This window comes from Astatotilapia calliptera, chromosome 7 (genome assembly GCF_900246225.1).
Source record: "Astatotilapia calliptera chromosome 7, fAstCal1.2, whole genome shotgun sequence".
NCBI lineage: Eukaryota > Metazoa > Chordata > Actinopteri > Cichliformes > Cichlidae > Astatotilapia > Astatotilapia calliptera.
This window is the reverse complement of record NC_039308.1, coordinates 8,560,617-8,580,179: the sequence shown is the minus strand read 5'-3', so window position 1 is coordinate 8,580,179 and position 19,563 is coordinate 8,560,617. Positions and strand designations below refer to the sequence as shown.

The 19,563-nt window shown below is 39.5% G+C and overlaps 1 protein-coding gene across 1 annotated transcript; it reads right to left on the bottom strand.

Annotated features, from left to right (window-relative positions):
* Positions 1–5,386: 5,386 nt before the first annotated feature.
* On the bottom strand, positions 5,387–10,648 carry purg (purine-rich element binding protein G). The gene has a single exon (XM_026172865.1). The coding sequence runs from the start codon at positions 10,297–10,299 to the stop codon at positions 9,271–9,273; it is 1,029 nt and encodes a 342-aa protein (XP_026028650.1). The 5' UTR covers positions 10,300–10,648; the 3' UTR covers positions 5,387–9,270.
* Positions 10,649–19,563: the final 8,915 nt, after the last annotated feature.

Here is a 19,563-nt window from a genome sequence, read left to right as displayed (position 1 = left end):
ACTGGACTGAACCAGGTCTGTAACTATGCTTTAGGAAGGGATTCCTTCATCCAATGCAGAGCAGCTAGCTAAACTTTAATCCCACATAGGTCCATTATCTTGTTAACAGTGTTACATCCTCACTGCATATGACTTTGGACGCTATGGCTTCTCGGAAAAAGAAGGAAACAAATGAAAGATGCTTGTCACACATGTACAACTCACAAATGCACACGTTAAAAGCAGATAACAGCAAGCCGGAGAAGAAATGTTGTTGCAGTAATTTGGAAGATCTTCATTTGAGCTGGAAAAATACTCAGGTGAGAAAATATGTTACTATATAATTATGTTTTGAGTTTTCCAGTTAGGATGGGTGAGGCTTTAGTTGCATAATAACCTGGAGTGGAAGATTGCTGTCACACCCCCTTCTCAGTCTGTGATTCTGACAATTACTATAAATCAGGGGTGTTGATTTATTTAAACTAACATAATCCTCGTGCTTCAACCTGGTTTCTGTAAGGCAAAGTAAATCAATTTGTTGAGAAATTATTAATTTATGTATTAATGGGGACTTAGAAGAGACCTAATGATTAATAATCCACATTTCACTGTTTTACTCTTTAGTGCAATTGCAAATACTATATTATTTTTTTCTTTGTTTTTTATGTTTAAATCATATTTTTTGCTGATTTTAGTGTTGTTGTTGTTTTTTGTTGTCTGGAAGACACCGTATCTAAGGGGATGGGGTTTTGAGTAGAAAACAGGAGGAGAGAAGCTACTTGGCTACCTCCTCCTACAAATTGCTTGCCTCTGCTCACAAGTAAGCAATCTCCTCTTCCAACCTTTCATACTACAAATATAACTGCCATATCATCAAAATTAATGCTGCTCTCTCTATTGGTAAGCTGGTTTCTGAAAGCTAAATGGCTCAAAGTTTTTGCATCAACTAGAGTTGTTTCGAGTCTGCATCTGAGCCCAGAGTTGTATTTTGGTCTTTTCAGCCTTCTGACACAGACTTAAAAACACCATGATACTTTATAGATTCTTATCTGTCAATGTGGCACTGAGTCTTGGTTTTAAGCTGAAATTACTCCCATTTCCAGTCATATTCTTAAACACTGAAACATTTAAACCTTGTTTGACAGTGATAAATAAACCTCTGTGTGCAAAATATTTGATGCAAACATTTTTCTCATGAAAACAAACTCTTCTCAAAAAGCACAAAGATTGCATTTTTGGTCTCCTACTGGGATCTATACTATTTTTTGCAGATTTGCAAGATTTCATGTGACACTGAAGCAACTGATGTGAAGCAATATTATCAAGAGTGTGTGTGCTCCAAAGAAAACACACTATTGATTGTGTTTTCTAAGGAGAATCTGCAAGCTGATGTTTCTACTGCATGTTCACGTTGGATTGTTGCAACAGTGTGTAATGTGAAATGCACAGCATTACAGTATGTAGCAGTATGAAATATCGCATGGCCTTTAATAAGTTGGGAAGATATGATCAAATATAAATTTACTGTAAACTTTTTATAACAGTGTGGTATAGTGCTGGATTGATTCTTAAAATAGAAACTGAAACCATTAATAATCCTGTAAAATCTTTTATTGGAAAAAAACAACAACAACAACAATAATCAGTACAACCTTTTAATTTTCCAAATTCCTTGCCAGCAACAATCAACACAAAGGTTTCCAAACTCAAACAACTTTGACCTGTCAAAGACTATATTGATGTTTGCTGTCCAAAAACTGCTACATGATAAATTATTCAATAAATAAACACTGGAAGAAATAAGACTACAAAATTATGTTAGATTGTCTGTCTGTAGATCTTTTAGACTTTGTCACAAGGGCAGCGTAACTGTAAATAGACATGACTGTTTTTTTGTTTAAAAAACAGAAACAAAACAAAAAGAAAGAGAAAAAAAAACATAGACCATCTAACAATGGAGTGCCTCTAAGTTCAAGATACTCTTGGATAACAACCCCTTCATCAGACTGACTCTGGTTCTGGTTTATCCAAGGGCTCGAGGGTGATTTTATTATTTACAGTTAAACTGCACCATTTATGATAACCTAAGATATGTGTTCCTGATGCAGGTGATGCACATACATCACATTTCAGAAATACTATGCATTAAAAAGTCGAAATTTTCCTATACTCCAGGTATTCTGGTGATTAAGTTTGGAGGAAAAACAATAGGGAAGAACATGGGCAACATTGAAACTTTCTCTGTCCAAGTTAAAATGCCACACCCTAATTATCTCTAATTCACTCTATGGGTTTGGAGGAGTGGAAATAACACTGTGTGCTCATGTTTGCAGAGAACATTGAATAGCTGTCACATTTCTGTATGTAAACATGAGATTGGATTGTGTTTTGTAGGGCTGTTGCATTTTAAAAGTAGAAAGTTGGATTTTTCCAAATTTCTGACATCTTTGGGAAGCAGCACTATTTGAGAACAGCAATAGGACATCAATTTTCTTTTATCTACTTTTTATACTTCACCTTTGCATGCATTCAGCTGGGGGTCCATAGAAGCACCTTTATATAATATAACGTAGCACCATATTTCTTATAATTTTCTTATTATACTGGGACCCAACCATGGACATGCATACACTCTAAAAACATAATTACCATTTCTAAATGTAGCATCATTTCAAACATTACAAGGCAAGTAATGATTATTAATACAGTACTTTACATGTAGATGATTTTTTACAGTACACATCAAAGAAAGTGCTAAAGTACAAAACTTCCTTGTTTTTTAAGTGTTAGGTAACATGAATATAAGACACACCAATGTATTACATTACATGAATATAAATTTACACACTTGCACATTTTCGGTATCCACTCAACTTTTAAAAGATTAGCAAACATTTATATCCCTACATTTCCCACTTCAAAACTCTGATGATGAAAACTACAAACAACAGCAGCAGGTCTTCTTCAGTACGTGTACATTCACATCACTCTGCCTGCACAAGCACAACCATATAAACACATACAGTTCGAGTTCTAAAAAAATACTATGGTAAATTATGATGGATATGAATATATTATCCAAATTTATAGCAATGATCTCAGTAATTTTTTAGATGACTATACTGAATGCCTTCTGCTAAAACAAAGTACAGGAATAAAAATCAGAAGATACAGTAAATCTGTGAAGATGCTTTAAGGCGCCAGGGTTGGAAACATTAGCTCCAGTTAACAGTCCAGATTTATTTTTAATCAAGCTATTAATTAAAGTCCAACAACCTGTAGCCCTCAGCCTATAGCCTTATCTTTTCTTTTACTGTCCATGGATGTTGAGATAGTCTCATCTGCTATAAAGAAACAGACCAGTAGTCGGCATGTGGGTTAAAAAAATATACATAAAAAAAAAAAAAATAAAGCAGTGCTTCCCACCATAATCAGCTGGATTTTTTATACAATAAATGAGATGACTTAAGGCATGCAAAATTTTACCCTCATACTATGAAAACTGTCAAAGTTACAGGCTCTCAAAGTGCATAAGTTTGTTCAGAATTTTTTATTTTTTTTTTTAGCCCCCATAACTTTATAAATACAAAAGATAGCAACAGAATTTTTGGTATAAAATGGTATAAAAATGTAAGTAAAAGAGACTTTTCAGATACTATATCATTTTTGACCACTACCTATCCCAAATGGTTATATGACCCTTGAAAAAGTCCATTTTTGGAAAATATGAACGTTTAGTAGACATTAAACTGAAGGGGTTTTTTTCTCTTGAAACTACAATGTACCCCATGACACTGATGAAATTGCTTACATTTAATTTTAAAAACAAAATCACGCTGAACATGTTCATTTGTTTGTAAATTGTGACACTTGCAGTGAATGAAACACTGATTAAAGTTTTTACCAGGACCTAAATGAAAATTTCATGTTGCAAACTCCTGTAATTATGAAGTTATGAGGGCTCAAACATTATGGAGAAAAAAAAAGTACGGCTAATTGGTAAAAGTTTGGACTCACCCAATGTACTTACAGCTATAACCAGGGGTGCACATAAGTGGTCCGCAGGTACGTATTCGCTGTCAAAATAAAAGACGCGCACCAGATAAGATGTTGCAACGCGCATTTGCGTAAATCAGATTTTCTGTGGGAGGACAGAGATTTGTTTAGAACTCTTAAAGATGTCGAAGAAGCAAGCTCCTTTAAGCAATTACTTTGGTGTTCCCCCACCTCCAAAGAAATGTCAAAAGGAGTCCGAACCGCAAAAGAAGTGGTTGCAGGAGGTGAGCTGCCTTCAAAAAAATGATGATGAACGCACAGAGATGTGGTGCGGAATATGCCGTAAAAATCCTGCTCTAGCGGTCAAAAACAGTGACTTTTATATGTACGCAAACGCACGTTGCAACTTCTTATCTGGTGCGCGTCTTTTATTTTGACAGCGAATGCGCACCCCTGACTATAACTTAAACAGTTATTTGTTTTGTTTTTTGACTGATTTTCTATGTAAAGCCCCTGAATGATACTAAAGAGAACATATAATAAATGCTAAACAGATTTCTACTTATGTAGTGTTTTTTTACTCTGAGTACTCAAAGTGGTCAAATATGGCTGCATAAGATGCTTCTTGTGCTTTCATACTTCTGTGATTGTGATTCTGACATATGATGTTCAGAGCAAGCTTGACAACACATAATTTAAACAAGAAAATTCCACCCTTTACCTGGGAAGCAAACAAATCAAATTCATGCAAATTTAAGGTAGTGAATTTCATGTATTACCATGGTCTTTGTCAGCAAACTGGCAAATTGATCTCAGGAAGTTTTTTAAAGTTTGTGCAGGCCTTCTGTGCTTTCTTTTTTTGTATGTCTCAAAGGTTGGATGCACTGTTACAAATTAAAAAGCTATATTTAGTTAAACTTAATAACCATTTTGTTTTCCAATTTCGTATTATTAGTATTTATAATACATTTATTTTATTTTATTTATTATTATTATTATTATTATTATTATTATTATTATGTTTTCTGAACAGAACTTTGCTCTCTGGAACTAACTGTAGGAAAAATGGAAAACTATACAGCAGAACTAAAAACCTCTCTCTTTGTAGATCCATCTAATCTTTAACACCAATTCATACCTTTGCTATTTTAGCAGATGTGGGTTAAAATAGGCTAAAGTGAACAAACACACAATGACATTTGACTACTCAAAGAATTAAGCATTGTCTGACTAATGACAGCTAAAATATTTTGTTATGTGTCAATTATTATTCAAAAATGCCATATTTGACATTTTTTCACCAGTAGTTTCATGTTCAAGTACTTCTTCACATTGTTCATGTCAACATAACAGAATATTCCTGACATGAACATTTGATTTCACATTATTCTGTGAGATTCTAGAGTCTTGGTACATATGATAATGAAAATTTAATATAGCATTTGCATGAATATACACATATAGATGTTAAACTATTGAGAGCCTCAATAAGAAGCTGTCAAAAACCAACACAGACAATGAAAGGAGTTTTGAAGCACACATCAGCAGATTCTACAAGCAGAGAACTATGATTGTCACTTTACACCAAAGGCATATCTAGAGATAGTTCCTCTATGTCAACTAATTACAAAGCAGCAGAACAAAAGTGCAGCTTTTATTTAAAGTGCTGTTGATTTTGGAATTTTCAAAACGAATATCCATCATAATTTTAAACAATGTCATATTCCACCTCAAACATAATACTTTGTTTTTATGTCCATATCTTGGCCTCAGCCAGTTATTGACATAACCAATATCTAGGGTAGATGAGACAATTTTCCTAATTCTGTGACAATCAATGTTGAATCACATTTCACTAATGAGTTAATTAAATTATTACATTTCATTTAATTTTTTAAAATAAACTGTGCTTTGTACCATATATACTTTGCCATTTATATGAAAATAAAACAACTCTTCACTAGATCATACAACAGACACACCAAACCAATCCTGTGCTTTTCAAGCACAAAAGCATTCCAAGAATTGCCTACTAAAACTAGAAAAAAACAAAAAAAACAATTGAAACTCTTTTTAAAATTATTTTTCCTTTTTTCCCCTTCTTCATTTCACTAAATCTCAAATCTGTGAAACTGAGACAAAGACCCCAAAACAGACATGAGGTATCAAATATTAACTTCTGACTTGTTTCTGTTCAGATATAAACTTGACAATTAGCTCTGACACCTCTTCATATAAGCATCAGCATCTCGTGGGAAATATGACTTCCTGCATGAGAATTTAAAAAGCTGCCCACCTAATTCAAAATAAAGTTCAAACAGTCAACGTACTTTAGCTTATTAGGACCTGTACTTTAAAAAATATTATCTAATCTCAAAGGGTGTACCTCAGCTCCAGAGGTACTTTCCTTGTAAATTTCCATATTAGAAAGGAATATCGTGTTGTAGCAGACGAATCCCTTTCTGCTTATATTACTATTTCTTTCTTTTTTATAACAGAAATGATGTTGTCACTCACAGTAAAGTACTGCACTGTGTTTCAGTGGTAGTGGGAAGTATAAAGAAGCTACTGGAATTAAGTTAATCATGTTAAGATTAAGCATTAACATGAATCTATTTAATTGATTGGGTTTATGCTTTAAAATCTACTGAAGATAAAACTAGCTTTACCATTTGCACATTTAGAGTTCAGGTACTTCAGTTTTTAGGTTTTTGTCCTTTTTAAGGACATTAAGGTTGATCTAGGTTTTTGCCTTATCCTGGTATGATGCTCAAGTCAAAGTCTGGCTTGGGTTCTTTGTCAATGTGACCAGCTCTACTTTCATGCTGGTCACAGAATGCAAACATAGGCAAATATACAGCAAAATGCCATCCAAGCTCATGAATAGCAGCACTTGGATGGATTTTAAGGACTTAAAGTAAAAAATGAACTTACACTTACATTTACACTTTCAAAAAAATGTAATCGCTTGTTCATCAATAGACAGCAAGGAAAGGTAAAATACAAGGTTCTGCAGGCACAAGCATATTGATTTAAGATTTTCTATAGACCCATTTGAGCTTGATGTTGAGCCCTTTCGATCCCAACACCCCCAATTCACCAGTAAGCACTGGGCTATTTGCTGACATCAAGGTAACAAGCCCAGTTTATACCTTGACTTTGATCTATTTACGTCATATATATATAAAAAAAAAAAAAAAAAACGGACCTGAGCTGTAATAGTGAAAACTGGGTATCAACATCCTCAAAAGACAATGTGTGAAACCATTTTCATAGCACCACACAATATTACAGAATAGGCAGGAAGGTACTTAAAGTATAAACTTTGATGTTTAATTATTCCTCCTCATGCCAAAAATAAATTATGAAAAGAAGCATTCTCTTTGGCAAAATGTTTAGAACTTGTAGAACTTGGCTGTAATGAGTGAAAGCCAAAAGATTAAAAACAAAAAACAAAACAAAAAACGGAGGCTTGTTTGTCTAGGTCAAAGTGCATAGACCTCTTCTCTCTATTATTTTAGAACTTTTCTACCATCAGTGTACCATCCGCTATATGTTTCAAATTCATGTGAATAATAGGAAGAGCAGCCACACTCCAAGCAGTCATGCAACATGGTGCATCTTTTTTCAGGTCTACGTTTAGGCTCTGTCAAATGTAGTAAAGACACTGAACGACAGAGGGTGCAGCCACTAAAGATAGCATATTACAATGTTGTGTGTTCAGCAGAACACATGTAAAATACCTTTCCTTCTGTCAATATGTTATGTAAATTTAAGTATTAGGATATTAGTATCACATAAAATAAATAATGTAACTCCAGTAACACAGTTACTCTCTAGAAATGTGACATTAGATCTGTGTGTCTTTCCAGATAGCAGTCAGTTTTTTATTCTTCTGTTGAGCTGTATTTTAGGGTTCCTGAATGGACCGCTACATATATAGTTGTTTTCTAGTTTTATTAACCATTTTTAAGGTAATTATATCAAGTCATCAAGTGATCTAGTCTTTCAGCAAATTCTACAAGCCCGTTCTTTTTCAAGTGTTGCAACACAGATTTCACGCAGAAGTCTAAATAAGGTTTAAGTGCTTGTGTTGGATAGAATTACTGGACTTGGATTGCAGTACCTATAAAGTTTTTTTAATTCATTTTACCTCCCCCATTTTTGTGAATGCAACACACAGTACAACTGCAGGGTAGAGTCTTATCAAAAACCAGAACATCATGTAGTGCTTTGTGTCCTTGTAATTTAAAGCAGGCTTCTACAGCACATGTCTCCCCCCCATCATTATGCTGCCGAGGTAAGCAGCACATTTTATACATTTCAGGATGCTCTAGTCTGGTCATTTGCACAGATTGATTGGCCTAAAGTACTGCACTGCAGGAAAAGCTGTCACTAAATTCATTTTTGCCAGTATTATCATGGACATTTAAAGCAATGTTTTGTGTCTCATATGAGGCAACATAAACTGGAACTGTTAACATGAATGAAAACCTTCCGGCTGGACCAGTGAAAAGGCAGCACACACCAACAGTATGTGATTAATGTCACAATATGTGTCTTATTTTTCTCCCCTCCCACCAAGTCTTAACTGGCAGCATTAATCTGTACAACACTCGTTTCCCATTTCCAATTCTGATTCCTGTAATTTAATTTCTTCTCCACTTGTCCAGTTGGGTTGCAAGTGTTCTATAATGCTGCTTGTGTGTATTGCACTTATAGTAAGTTCCAATATATGAGGTATTTTCTTCATTAATAAAAGGGTCCGATTTTTTTTCTTTCTATATCATTTCTTAAATTGTACCTATCACAAAACACACTATACTTAACAAATTAACTCTGTTTATTTAAACTGACAAAATTTCTGCACATTAGTGTGCCATAAAATTGTTAACCATATTGCTTTGGGGGTAAAATATTAACAGATATTATTAGCGTCAACTTTCTATGTAACTTAGAATTAAAGTTTAAGCAAATGAACACTGCACTCTTGAATTTAACAGGGAGGTATGAGTATGGTATGGGGGAGCGCAGGGATGCAGCTGGCTCAGGACCCTGGGATGGCCCTGACTAACTGGCTACAACACAATAATCGGCAATGAGAAAATGATGACTGACTTCTTGGCATGTTAAAAATTTTGAGTTTATCAGCCCTTGGCAAATAAACTGAAAAGTTAATGAAGTACATCGTATCTGAGTAGTATGGTAGGGACACATACAGTACATCATATTATTGTCACATCTGGACAAAACTGAAACCCTAAATTAGGCTACATGCTAAAAGCACCATGAAGGTCAGTCCTCCTGTTCCTCACTGTCTTGCTGGCCATCTGTCCTTTTATCTTTGTGACAAGAAAAGATTCGTCGCATCTCCTCCTCGTACCTGATGAAATTCTCTCCGAATCTAGCCCAGGCTTTTAGGGGAACTGTGATGGTGTTTCTATACGGCTGTCGCACTTCGCTGATTTTTAAAAAGATACCATACCGGTTTGAACCCACATCAAAGTAAAACCTTTTGTTGTCCACTCGAAAAGACGCAGCCTCTGGAAGCTCGGGGTTGTCGTTGCGATTCCTGGAGCCTGCTCGGCTGCGGTCTTCGCTCTCTTCGTCCCCGTAGTCTTCAATCAGCTGTGACAGAGCGTCTCTGAACTCAATCAGTCCCTGTGCGGGTAACACTATGGTCTGCTCGATGCCCTGGCCGTAGTAGCCCATTGTGCCGTGTCCTTTGCTGACAGTCTGCCGTATGCGGAGGAATCTGCCTCTCTGGTTCTCCTTCAGGTCCAGAAAGTACTTTCTGTTGTCTCGCTCAATAAATTCGCTCTTGAGAACACGATGTGCATGGTCATCGGACACAACAGAACCGGTGGGGGACAGGTTCGCGTGATGCTCCTGCGCTCTCTTACGGGAGTCGTTCCCGCGGCCCTGGCCATTGTTACTGTGGTCCTCGACCTGCGGAGGCGCCAGCCCCCCCCGCAGTCCAATGCGGGCGTAATAATCTATAAAGTCTCCCAGACAGTAGCGTAGAGCGGGAGCCATCGACATAGACAGTGTCAGCTTGCTCTTTCTGATGTTATCATGACGGCCCCTTCCTATCCACACCTCGGCTATTTTAAGGAAACGGCCGCGTACACTCTGCTTGACATCCAGATAAAAGCGTTTCTTCTGGATGTCGACGCGTTTGGAAGCTAATTCTTGGATGTCATTTCCTTGCTGCTGTGACCAGGTCTGAACATATTGCTGAGGAAATGCATGTCTTGGTAAAGAGTCTGATGCAATCTTACCCCTGCCTCTTTCCATTCCTTTGCAACATCCATCAGCCATCATGATTTATATTCCACCACTAGACAGCACAGGACAACGCGTTTTGTCCATTACAAAGGGAAATTAACAGGCGAATAAAGCAGGCTTACTCATACAAATATCTGGAGCAACAAACAATTTAGCGAGATGCCTCGAATGACCTGAAAATGGCAGCTAGTTTGGAATCATCAGCTGGTCGACTTTCTGTGTCCCGATAAAAGGTCAAGTTCTCCTATTTAGCTATTTCCAGTGCAGACCTACATTCCATTTTCTGTCAAGTATTTGCCTTATACCTCCCCTTTTACTAAGGGAGCTAGGGAAACAACCAACCTGAAATGGGAGGAGGCGTCCAATACTACATGAACCCGATGAACCTATCCACCCCCCTCCCCGTCCTGAGAATACCTCAGTTAAAGAGACACGACTTTTATTCTAACCGAAGGGTGCAATTCTGATACACTCACATTTTTTAGACAGACTTTAGGAGAATTTGGGTAAAACTTGTAAGATGATTATTATGACACAAAAACCCCTAATATCTCAAATTATGGCATTCGTAAATCAGAACAGAGGATTGAAATAAAATACCAAAAATTAAATCATCGTCTTTGTGAAACAGTCAAACTGCTGCCTGTAGACTACTATTGCTTTACATATTTTGAAATTGATTAATCATCTTGACGTCACAGTACAGCTGCATCACTAAGACTAACAATGATCAATGATCAACAATGGACAATGAGGTCAGTTCCATGATCATTAATATACAAATTGGCATTACCATTGATCATAACAATGATAGCTTTGGTCCTCAGATTTCGTGGAGGATGAGAGATGTCATCATGATGGCAGATGAAACAACAGTCTTTTATCATCTTAAAACACAGCGACCAGGGAGCAGAAGAACATCATATCAAGAATGCCCTGAGTAAAAGTTGTTATCCCAGCTGGCCATTTGTCACAGTTGGGAAGGTACCTAAAGAATTCTCCAGGCTATCCAGGACAGCTCTAATCTCTCTGTCCTCTCTCCATCCTCCTCACTTCTTCTTTGTTCTGACAATCACATACAAATGCATTTTATTCAACTAGAAATAAACATGAAAATATAATTTTATAATAATTATTATAAGAGCAGGTAGGGGATCCCCATTTGATAACAATATAACACAACTTAGTTATGTGAAATCATCATTAATGAATGTGCACAAAACAGGAGTTACATCAGCTTTATAATTTTTTGTTAACTGACTACATGTCCACTCTTACCTGTTTTTTTTCCCCTTTGTATTATCTCTGCTTCTTTGCTGTCTTCACCCTGCTCTCTCTCCTCTCTTGGTGTTTGTGCTGTCACCATAAGTTAAATTTAACAGTGAAACATAATTTACAACCTGATAAAAGATATGAACCAATCCATATCAATTTATAGCAATATTCAAATTAATTCTGGGCTCCTGCTGGCCATTGACAGGTAACATCCTTTTGACTTACTGTCACCTGAAACTGGAGCTTCACTGTAAACCAACAAACCAACCAGTGATATGTCAGCAGTCAGGTTGCTCAGAAGATTAAAATGAGCTAATAATCTCTAGTGATACATTTGCTAAAATTTTGATGCACTTAAGAGAGCAAATGCACATAAGCAGACACATTATAAGTCATGTAAAGAGCTTAGGAAAAGCGATTGTTCTTCCTTAATTTTCTTGAAGACATTTCACCTCTCATCCCTGCAGCACATCTGGGACACCACCTAGCCACTGGTACAGATATGTGGATGACACTTGCATCAAAATCAAAACCCAAGAAGTAGAAGCATTCAGTGTTCACATCAGGGGCAATTCTAGGATCAGAGCTTTGGGGGTGCTGAGCACCCAGAGAGCTGCCCATCCAGGCAAGGTAAACTTTACTCGTCATAATGAGACGTCTTCCCCGTCTCTGTCAGTCCCTGCATCCTTAAATGTCTCCAGTTGTACCAAGTTCCCTCTGACTGTCTCCTTGGTGCATTTAAACCCCTGTTCCTCCCTGTCCTCATCATCTGTTGCCTTCATCTCCATTATCAGTCATCATAATTTTACCCTCTCTTTTTTCTTTTTCTTTTTTTTTGCCTGTCCCGTTTGGATCTTTAGCCATCAGAATTGTTGTCTGAAGGCCAAGAAAGATGCCAAGTGGATTTACTTTACCAAGTGGATCATCATGGCCTTGCCATATTGGTCCATTCGATTGACCTTTATTATAATTATGTATTTATTTTATTTTCGTTTTTTAAAGACGGGACAGACATGACTAGGGGATAGGACAGGGAGAAAGAATGAAAGAGAGAGAGGGAGAGAAAGAAAAAAAGGGGAGAAGAGATGGTGAGAAGGGGGAAGGAAAAAAAAGAAAAACAAAAACACCTGGATCACCTGTATGGAGATAAAAAAAAAAAAAAAAAAAAACAGTAGAGAAAACAAACAACAAAGAGCAACATAATAAAAACAACACCATCACAATAAACTAACTAACAGTAGATACTAAATATTACATGTTATTGTTTTTTGTTGTTTTTTTTTTTATTTCACCTGTTGAGAATGAAAAAAGAAAACAAGCAGAAGAAAACGAGAGTAATAGAATAAACAGCATCACTATGATATATGGGAATATAGCAGTAAATACTAAATATTAAACATTATTGTGCAGCACGTAAGATCGACTGCGCACAGTGTGCTTTGAGGTAGGAGCCAAAAAGGGTGTAGTTTGTGTGTGTGAGCACCTGTGTGTACACCTGTGAGCATGAACGCGCTTGTTTTTAAAAGGTTCCTTCATGTAATGATCTGCTAGAGGGTGTGGGGAGTAGGGATGGGTATCGAAAACCAGTTCTTGTTGAGAACCGGTTCCCACTGTTTCAATTCCTTGGAATTGTTTGCCATTTTTGCAAACGATTCCAGTCACCCCGAATGACGTCACCACGTTGCGGCGCGTCATTTACCTGGCAGGAAACATGGCGCCTCAAAACTTTGGTTATACTTTACGAGAACGGATGACAACAGTGCAACTTGCAATACTTGAAAAGTAGATATTTCATTTAAGGGAGGAAACACTACAAATATGCAAAAGCATTTGCTCACAAAACACGCGATAACCTTAAATGAATGTCATGTTTTTAATTCCGCTCCGGACTCGTGAATCTCAACCCAGCAGCAGTGGTAACGTTTGCACGTCCTCTCCCGTTAATGCGGCAGGTAAATAATCAACTAACAGTGCATATTATGTTAGCGCGATCTGCCTTATTACAAAACCTGCAATTACTGTGCATTTAGGTGACCATGATGAGCGAGACAGACAGAGTCTGGCTCAGATGCTGGCAGTTCTCGCTGCAGTCTAGCGGTAGCGTCTCCTTTCAGGCCAGGATAGACGAATGTCACCGAGCAGTGACTAAGTTTGTGGTAAATGGCTTGAACCCATTTGCCACAGCAGTTGCCCCCGATTTTCGCTAAGTGAATGTGATTAATTGTAGGCAGGGACATTACTGGATATTCTTGTGTAATTGCTACTGAACAATTTATGTTATACTTTGTTATTGCTAGAGAAGAATATTCATTTTATTATTTTACATTTACAATTTTTTTCCTGGGGACCCTGTGACACCCCATTGAAGAGCCGTAGGCTGGATCTCTTAAGATCTCACCGCTAAGTTTGTAAGGCCATGTTACTCCTAAATTTCTATCTTGTTCAAAGAGAAGATATAAAACAAAGTTCTAAAGCTAATCGACCTTAGTGTTTTCCTTTTTTAAAAAGAATCGATAAGAGAATTGATAAAGAATCGAATCGTTAAACAGAATCGAAAATGGAATCGGAATCGTGAAAATCTTATCAATACCCATCCCTAGTGGGGAGCCACAGCCCCGTCCACCAGGGCATGAAGCAGGTATGGAGGAGATCAAAACTCCAGACATCCAGAGGCCCCCAGAACACAAGAGACCAAAGAAGACCAACAGAGGGGCAGCTGCGCCACTATCCCAGAAAGAGCTGACGAGAGTCCCAGATGAGGGGTCACTCAGCAGCCGCGGAGCAGAAGCCAGGCGGGGTTGCAGTGACGTGCCCGTGAGCTCCGCCGGCAGCCAGCTGTGCCAGAGTGACCGAGCCCCAGGCCGAGAGGCTGAGGGCACCCCACCCCCGAAGTGGCCTGATCGAGCCCCAGGCTCCAGGCCCTGATAAGCAGCCACCAAGGAGTGTGCTGCTGTGTACCTGGGCGCCCATCCCCGGACACAAAGAACCACCAACGCACCGATGTCTGAGGGCGTCTGCCACTGGCAGGGGAAGTGGTGGGGGAGATAGGCCTCCATACCTTGGAGGACCTGGGATATCCCCAGAGAGGTGGCGTCTGATACCCGGCCTGACATATGGACACAGACAAGCAGGCACACACAGATACAAACATTCATTCCCTCCCTCATGCTCTCATATGCAATTACTCAACACTCACCCAACGTGGAGAAAGACAGAGAGACACTTTACACACAATCACACTCCCCAAGCGTACTCTAAGTCCTGGGTCTAGGTACCCTTGCCCCTCCAAACCTCCCTCCGCCCGCTCATATGTAGTGTTGATGCATGTGCGTTCTAAGGTGCCTTTAAAACCCAGGAGGGCATGGAGCTACCTGCCAGAGAGCAGCAGGTAAGCACATAGCCCCTCCTGCTAGCCCTCAATGTCTACGTGTATTTAAAATTGAGAGGTGGGCAACGATGCCAGGGGTGAGGTGTACACCCTGATGGTCTTTTGGATTCCATGTAGCGTGCCCAGCCCCCAAGATCCTATATGTATGTGTAATGAGAGTGTGAGTAATGTGAATGTTTAAGTTGTGAGATAAAATTGAGGCACAGGCAGCCAGAAGGGGACAGAGGGGGGGATGCCTCCCCTGCACCCTGGTGACACATCTTTACCCCAAGGCCCTGCATGTGTGGGTGATTGTGGTGGAGCGGGAAGAGGGAGGCAGCTGGAGATGGGGAAGGAAGGAAGGGAGGGGCAAGTGACCCCTCCCTAGGGCCAGCTCCCCCGCTGATCCCAGTAGGCACCCCCATACTCTGCAACCCGCCATGGAAAGGGGGCCCAGGCCCATCCGGACCGGGGCCCAGTACAGCAGCGCCGCCCGGCCCCACAGAGCCCGGGACAGCCCACCCAACCCCACCTCAAAGAAAACTGCACCCACCCCGTCATCCACTCATCTTCCACACTACACAAGACAATAGACGCCCAGGCTGAGATCTTCCTCCACCTCTCCTGTATCTCCCCCTCCTGCAGAGTGAGTTCCTGCAAGATGTAACAACCTCCCCCACCAGTTGAAGAGCCCCCCAGGTGGCTTGATGCACCGGCGGCACCCTGCGCCAGGACTGGGCCCCCATACACCCACCCGCCCACAACCCCGGCAACACACCAACCAGGACCCAAGCCCCCGAGGCCCAGCCAGGGCCCCAGCCCAGAGACGGAGCACCCCCAGAACTTCACGCCCGTCCTGGACCCACCCAGGGGCAGCCAGGCTACCAGGTCAGTAACCCACGCCCCTCCCCTAGCCACGCTGCACGCAGCCACGAGGAAACAGTCACCTAAGAGCCAACAGAGCCCTTAATGGGCCATGACCGCTACCCCGGGTTGAGCCCTCCAAGGAAGATGCTCCTGGAGAACCCCCCGACGCCCTAAGCCTGTCCCTACCCCCACATCAATCACAACAGCGAAGGTGGGACCAAACTATGACCCCCCACCAGGTGATGGAGCTGATCAAAGGAGCCCAGAGCAATTGATCTGATGTGGTGGCAGAGGCTGTATCAAGACTAATGTAATCTAATAGATAATTTCTATATTGGTTAGAATTAAGATTATTTTTATTTTTCCAGTTCATGAGGACTGTTTTCTTGGCTATGCATAGGGCAGTGAAAACCATATGGGCGATATTCTTTTCTGAAGTGACATTATCTAAGCTGCCCAACAAACACACTAAAGGGGAAGTTAGAATGTTACATTTCAGACACTTCGATAAGTCTTCACATATCTCGCACCAAAACTTCTGAACTGGTGGACAGAACCAAAGAGCGTGGATATAATTGTCCGGTGAATTGGTTTGGCAGTGTGAGCGGTTGTTGGTAGACGTAAAGCCCATCTTGAACATCCGATGACCTGTATAGTGCACTCTATGTAGTGTTTGTCATGAGGCCGAGTGGCCTGTACTGAACAGGACTCAGGTGCAGAAACCCAGAGCAGAGACAGCAGATGATGTAACAATTATTTATTAGGCTTAAGTGCAAGAAACGTAGCAAGGACAAAAACACAATAAGACGGAGTTTGACGTGGCGTGGCCTGGGAAACGTGGCTAGGGCAGGGGAACGGGGCCTGAGATGCAGAGTGGAGCTGAGCAGGGAACAGTCACACTGAAGAGAGAAGATAGTGGAGTTAGGGAGGTAGTGGAGGCAGCTCTGAAGTGGCAAGTTGTAAGAGTAGCAATTCTTACTTGCAGTAGGGGACATGAGTGTTGAGAGGGGGGTGATGAGAATCCAGGGGAGGCTGAGTGGCATGGCAAGGCTGACCTGAGATCCGGGGCTTCAGATGGAGTGTGATGGCAGGAGGGCAGGCAGGTGAGGCACAGAGAGATTTTCAAAATGATTGCTTGGTATCCTGAGGCAAGAGGTGGAGCGTGAGCCAAGGTGAATCCAGCAACTGCAGCACAAGAAAGTCTTGTTAACAAGCTAAATCACAGCAAGAACTTGACGCATAAGGACCTGTTACCAACATGGGTTGATGACAAACGTGTGGCTTAAATCCCTCTGACTTGATTGCCTGCAATAGGCTCCAGGCTTGCACGAGCTGGAGGAGTTGGCCCTGCCCAGGGGCGGATCCCAGGTAAGTTCAGGAGCCTTACGGAAATTCCAGTCACCCACCGCAGACCCTGACAGTATTTTGTATTGAATTAATTGAAGACTGGGATTTCTAATTAGATGAAAGGTTTTTAAGCAAATCTGAGACCAGAAGTTTTGGTCTAAGTTAATTGATAAATCCGCTTCCCATTTTGCAATAGGAAGTGATATTGATTCATCTGTTTTATAATATGATCCCATATTGTGTAACTAGTCTGTCAAATGAAATTAATTCTGTTCCTTCTAATATATGTTCTAAATATTTGATTCCTTTACCACTCCAATCTGAAAAGTTTATCATATTATTGTTTTGTAATATGTCAGGGTACGTTTGCATAGGATTAATGAAGACTCCGTGAATTTTAGAAACTCCCACCATGCTGTCAGAGAAGAGCTGATGCTGATGCTTTTGAAGCATTCATGTCGTTGGATGTTTGAGGTGATAAATGGTAGATCTGAAATCTCTAGATTATTTCAAAGTGCTTGTTCTACATCTAGCCAAGTTTCGTCTAAGAGGGTATGTTTTAGCCATCCTGAGATAAGCCTGTTGGCTAAGAAGTAGTGCTGAAAGTTAGGTAGTTCTAATCCTCCTTTATCCTTGGTCTTTTGTAGTGTTTTTAAGCTTATACGTGGGGGTTTATTTTTCCAAAGGAATTTGGACATACATGAATCTAGAGATCTGAACCAATCTTGTGGCGGTTTAGTTGGGATCATTGAGAATAAATAATTTATTTTTGGTAAGACCATCATTTTTATAGCGGCAACCCTTCCCATGAGTGATATGGGTAGACATTTCCATCTAGCCATATCACCTTCTACTTTCTTTAAAAGTGGGATATGGTTTAATTTAGTTAGATCTGCAAGCTTGGGAGAAACATTAATACCCAAATATTTAATATTTCCCGATTGCAGTGGTGTAGAAGAAGAATTATGACAATTATGACAGAGCAATTAATCGGAAGGACTGTAGATTTTGACCAGTTAATTGAGTAACCTGATATTCTTGCAAAACAGTTTATCAATTCAATCACCCCAGAGATATTGGTTTGTGAGTTTTGGAGAAAAAGTAACACATCATCCGCATAAAGACTGATTTTATGTTCCACGTTCTTGCATTTTATGCCCTTAATTACTGAATTCTGTCTAATTGCTGCTGCTAGTGGTTCAATAAAAATTGCAAACAGTGAAGGGGCTCCCTGCCTGGAGCCCCTCAGGAGACAGAAGCTGGAGGATGTCTGATCATTTGTTCTAACACAAGCTGTTGGGGAATTATATAATATTTTTAACCAGTTAATGAAAGAGGATCCAAAACCAAATTTGTGTAAAGTGGCAATTAGAAATTTCCAGTTAACTCTGTCAAATGCTTTTTCTGCATCTAAAGAAAATATTGTAGTTTCAAGATTTTTACTGTATGAGTAGTCTATCAAATTAAGTAATCTATGTGTATTTGTTGATGAGTGCCTACCTTTTATGAAACCAGTTTGGTCAGGATGAATTAAGAGGGGGGTTATTTTCTCCAGTCTCTTTGAGAGAGCTTTGCAGATTATTTGAAGGTCTACATTTATAAGGGATATTGGACGATAGCTTGAGGGATATACAGGGTCTTTGCCTGGTTTTAGCAGGAGATTAATGTTTGCAGAATTCATATTTGATGGAAGTCTGCCCTTTTCTTTGATTTCCAACAACGTTCTGTAAAAAACTGGTGCTAGAATCGACCAGAATTCTTTGTAGAATTCTGCAGGAAAGCCGTCTGGACCTGGAGCCTTATTATTGGGCATACTTATCAGGGCTTCCTGGAGTTCACCTGGTGTCAGTGGTGAATCCAGTGCCATTGCTTGAGTGTCCAATAATTTTGGAAGAGTTATGTTGTCTAAAAATTTCCTTTTTAGACGGGTTTATTTGTGGTGAATACAACCTTTTATAGAAATCCCTGAAAATGTTGTTTATTTGTTTCGGGTCATATATTGTGTTCCCAGATGAATCTTGAACAGCACATGTAGTTGTTTTTTCTTTATTTATTTTTAGCTGGTTTGCTAGACCGGATTTATTGCTATGTTCATAATTTTGTAAGCGTAGTCTTTGTACTAAGAATTTTGGGGGGTTTTTTTTAAACAATTATCTCATTTAATTCTAGTTTTGTTTTGCTTATTTTGTTCAATGTTTCCTGATCTTGGTGGGACACATAGGCTTCTTCTAGGGAATATTTTTGTTTTCTTCTTTCTTTTTATGTGATGAGAAAGAAATTATTTTACCTCTCATCACAGCTTTCCCTGCTTGCCATAGAACAGAAGCTGATGTTCCGGGAATGTCATTATAGTCTAAATATAGAGTCCATTCTTTTTTAAAATATTTAATAAAGTCTTCATCTTTAAGCAGTGATGTATTAAATCTCCAGTTTTTACTTGGCGT

Excerpts from the sequence above, each read along its gene's own strand:
- purg (XM_026172865.1), bottom strand. The coding sequence starts at position 10,299 with ATGATGGCTGATGGATGTTGCAAAGGAATGGAAAGAGGCAGGGGTAAG.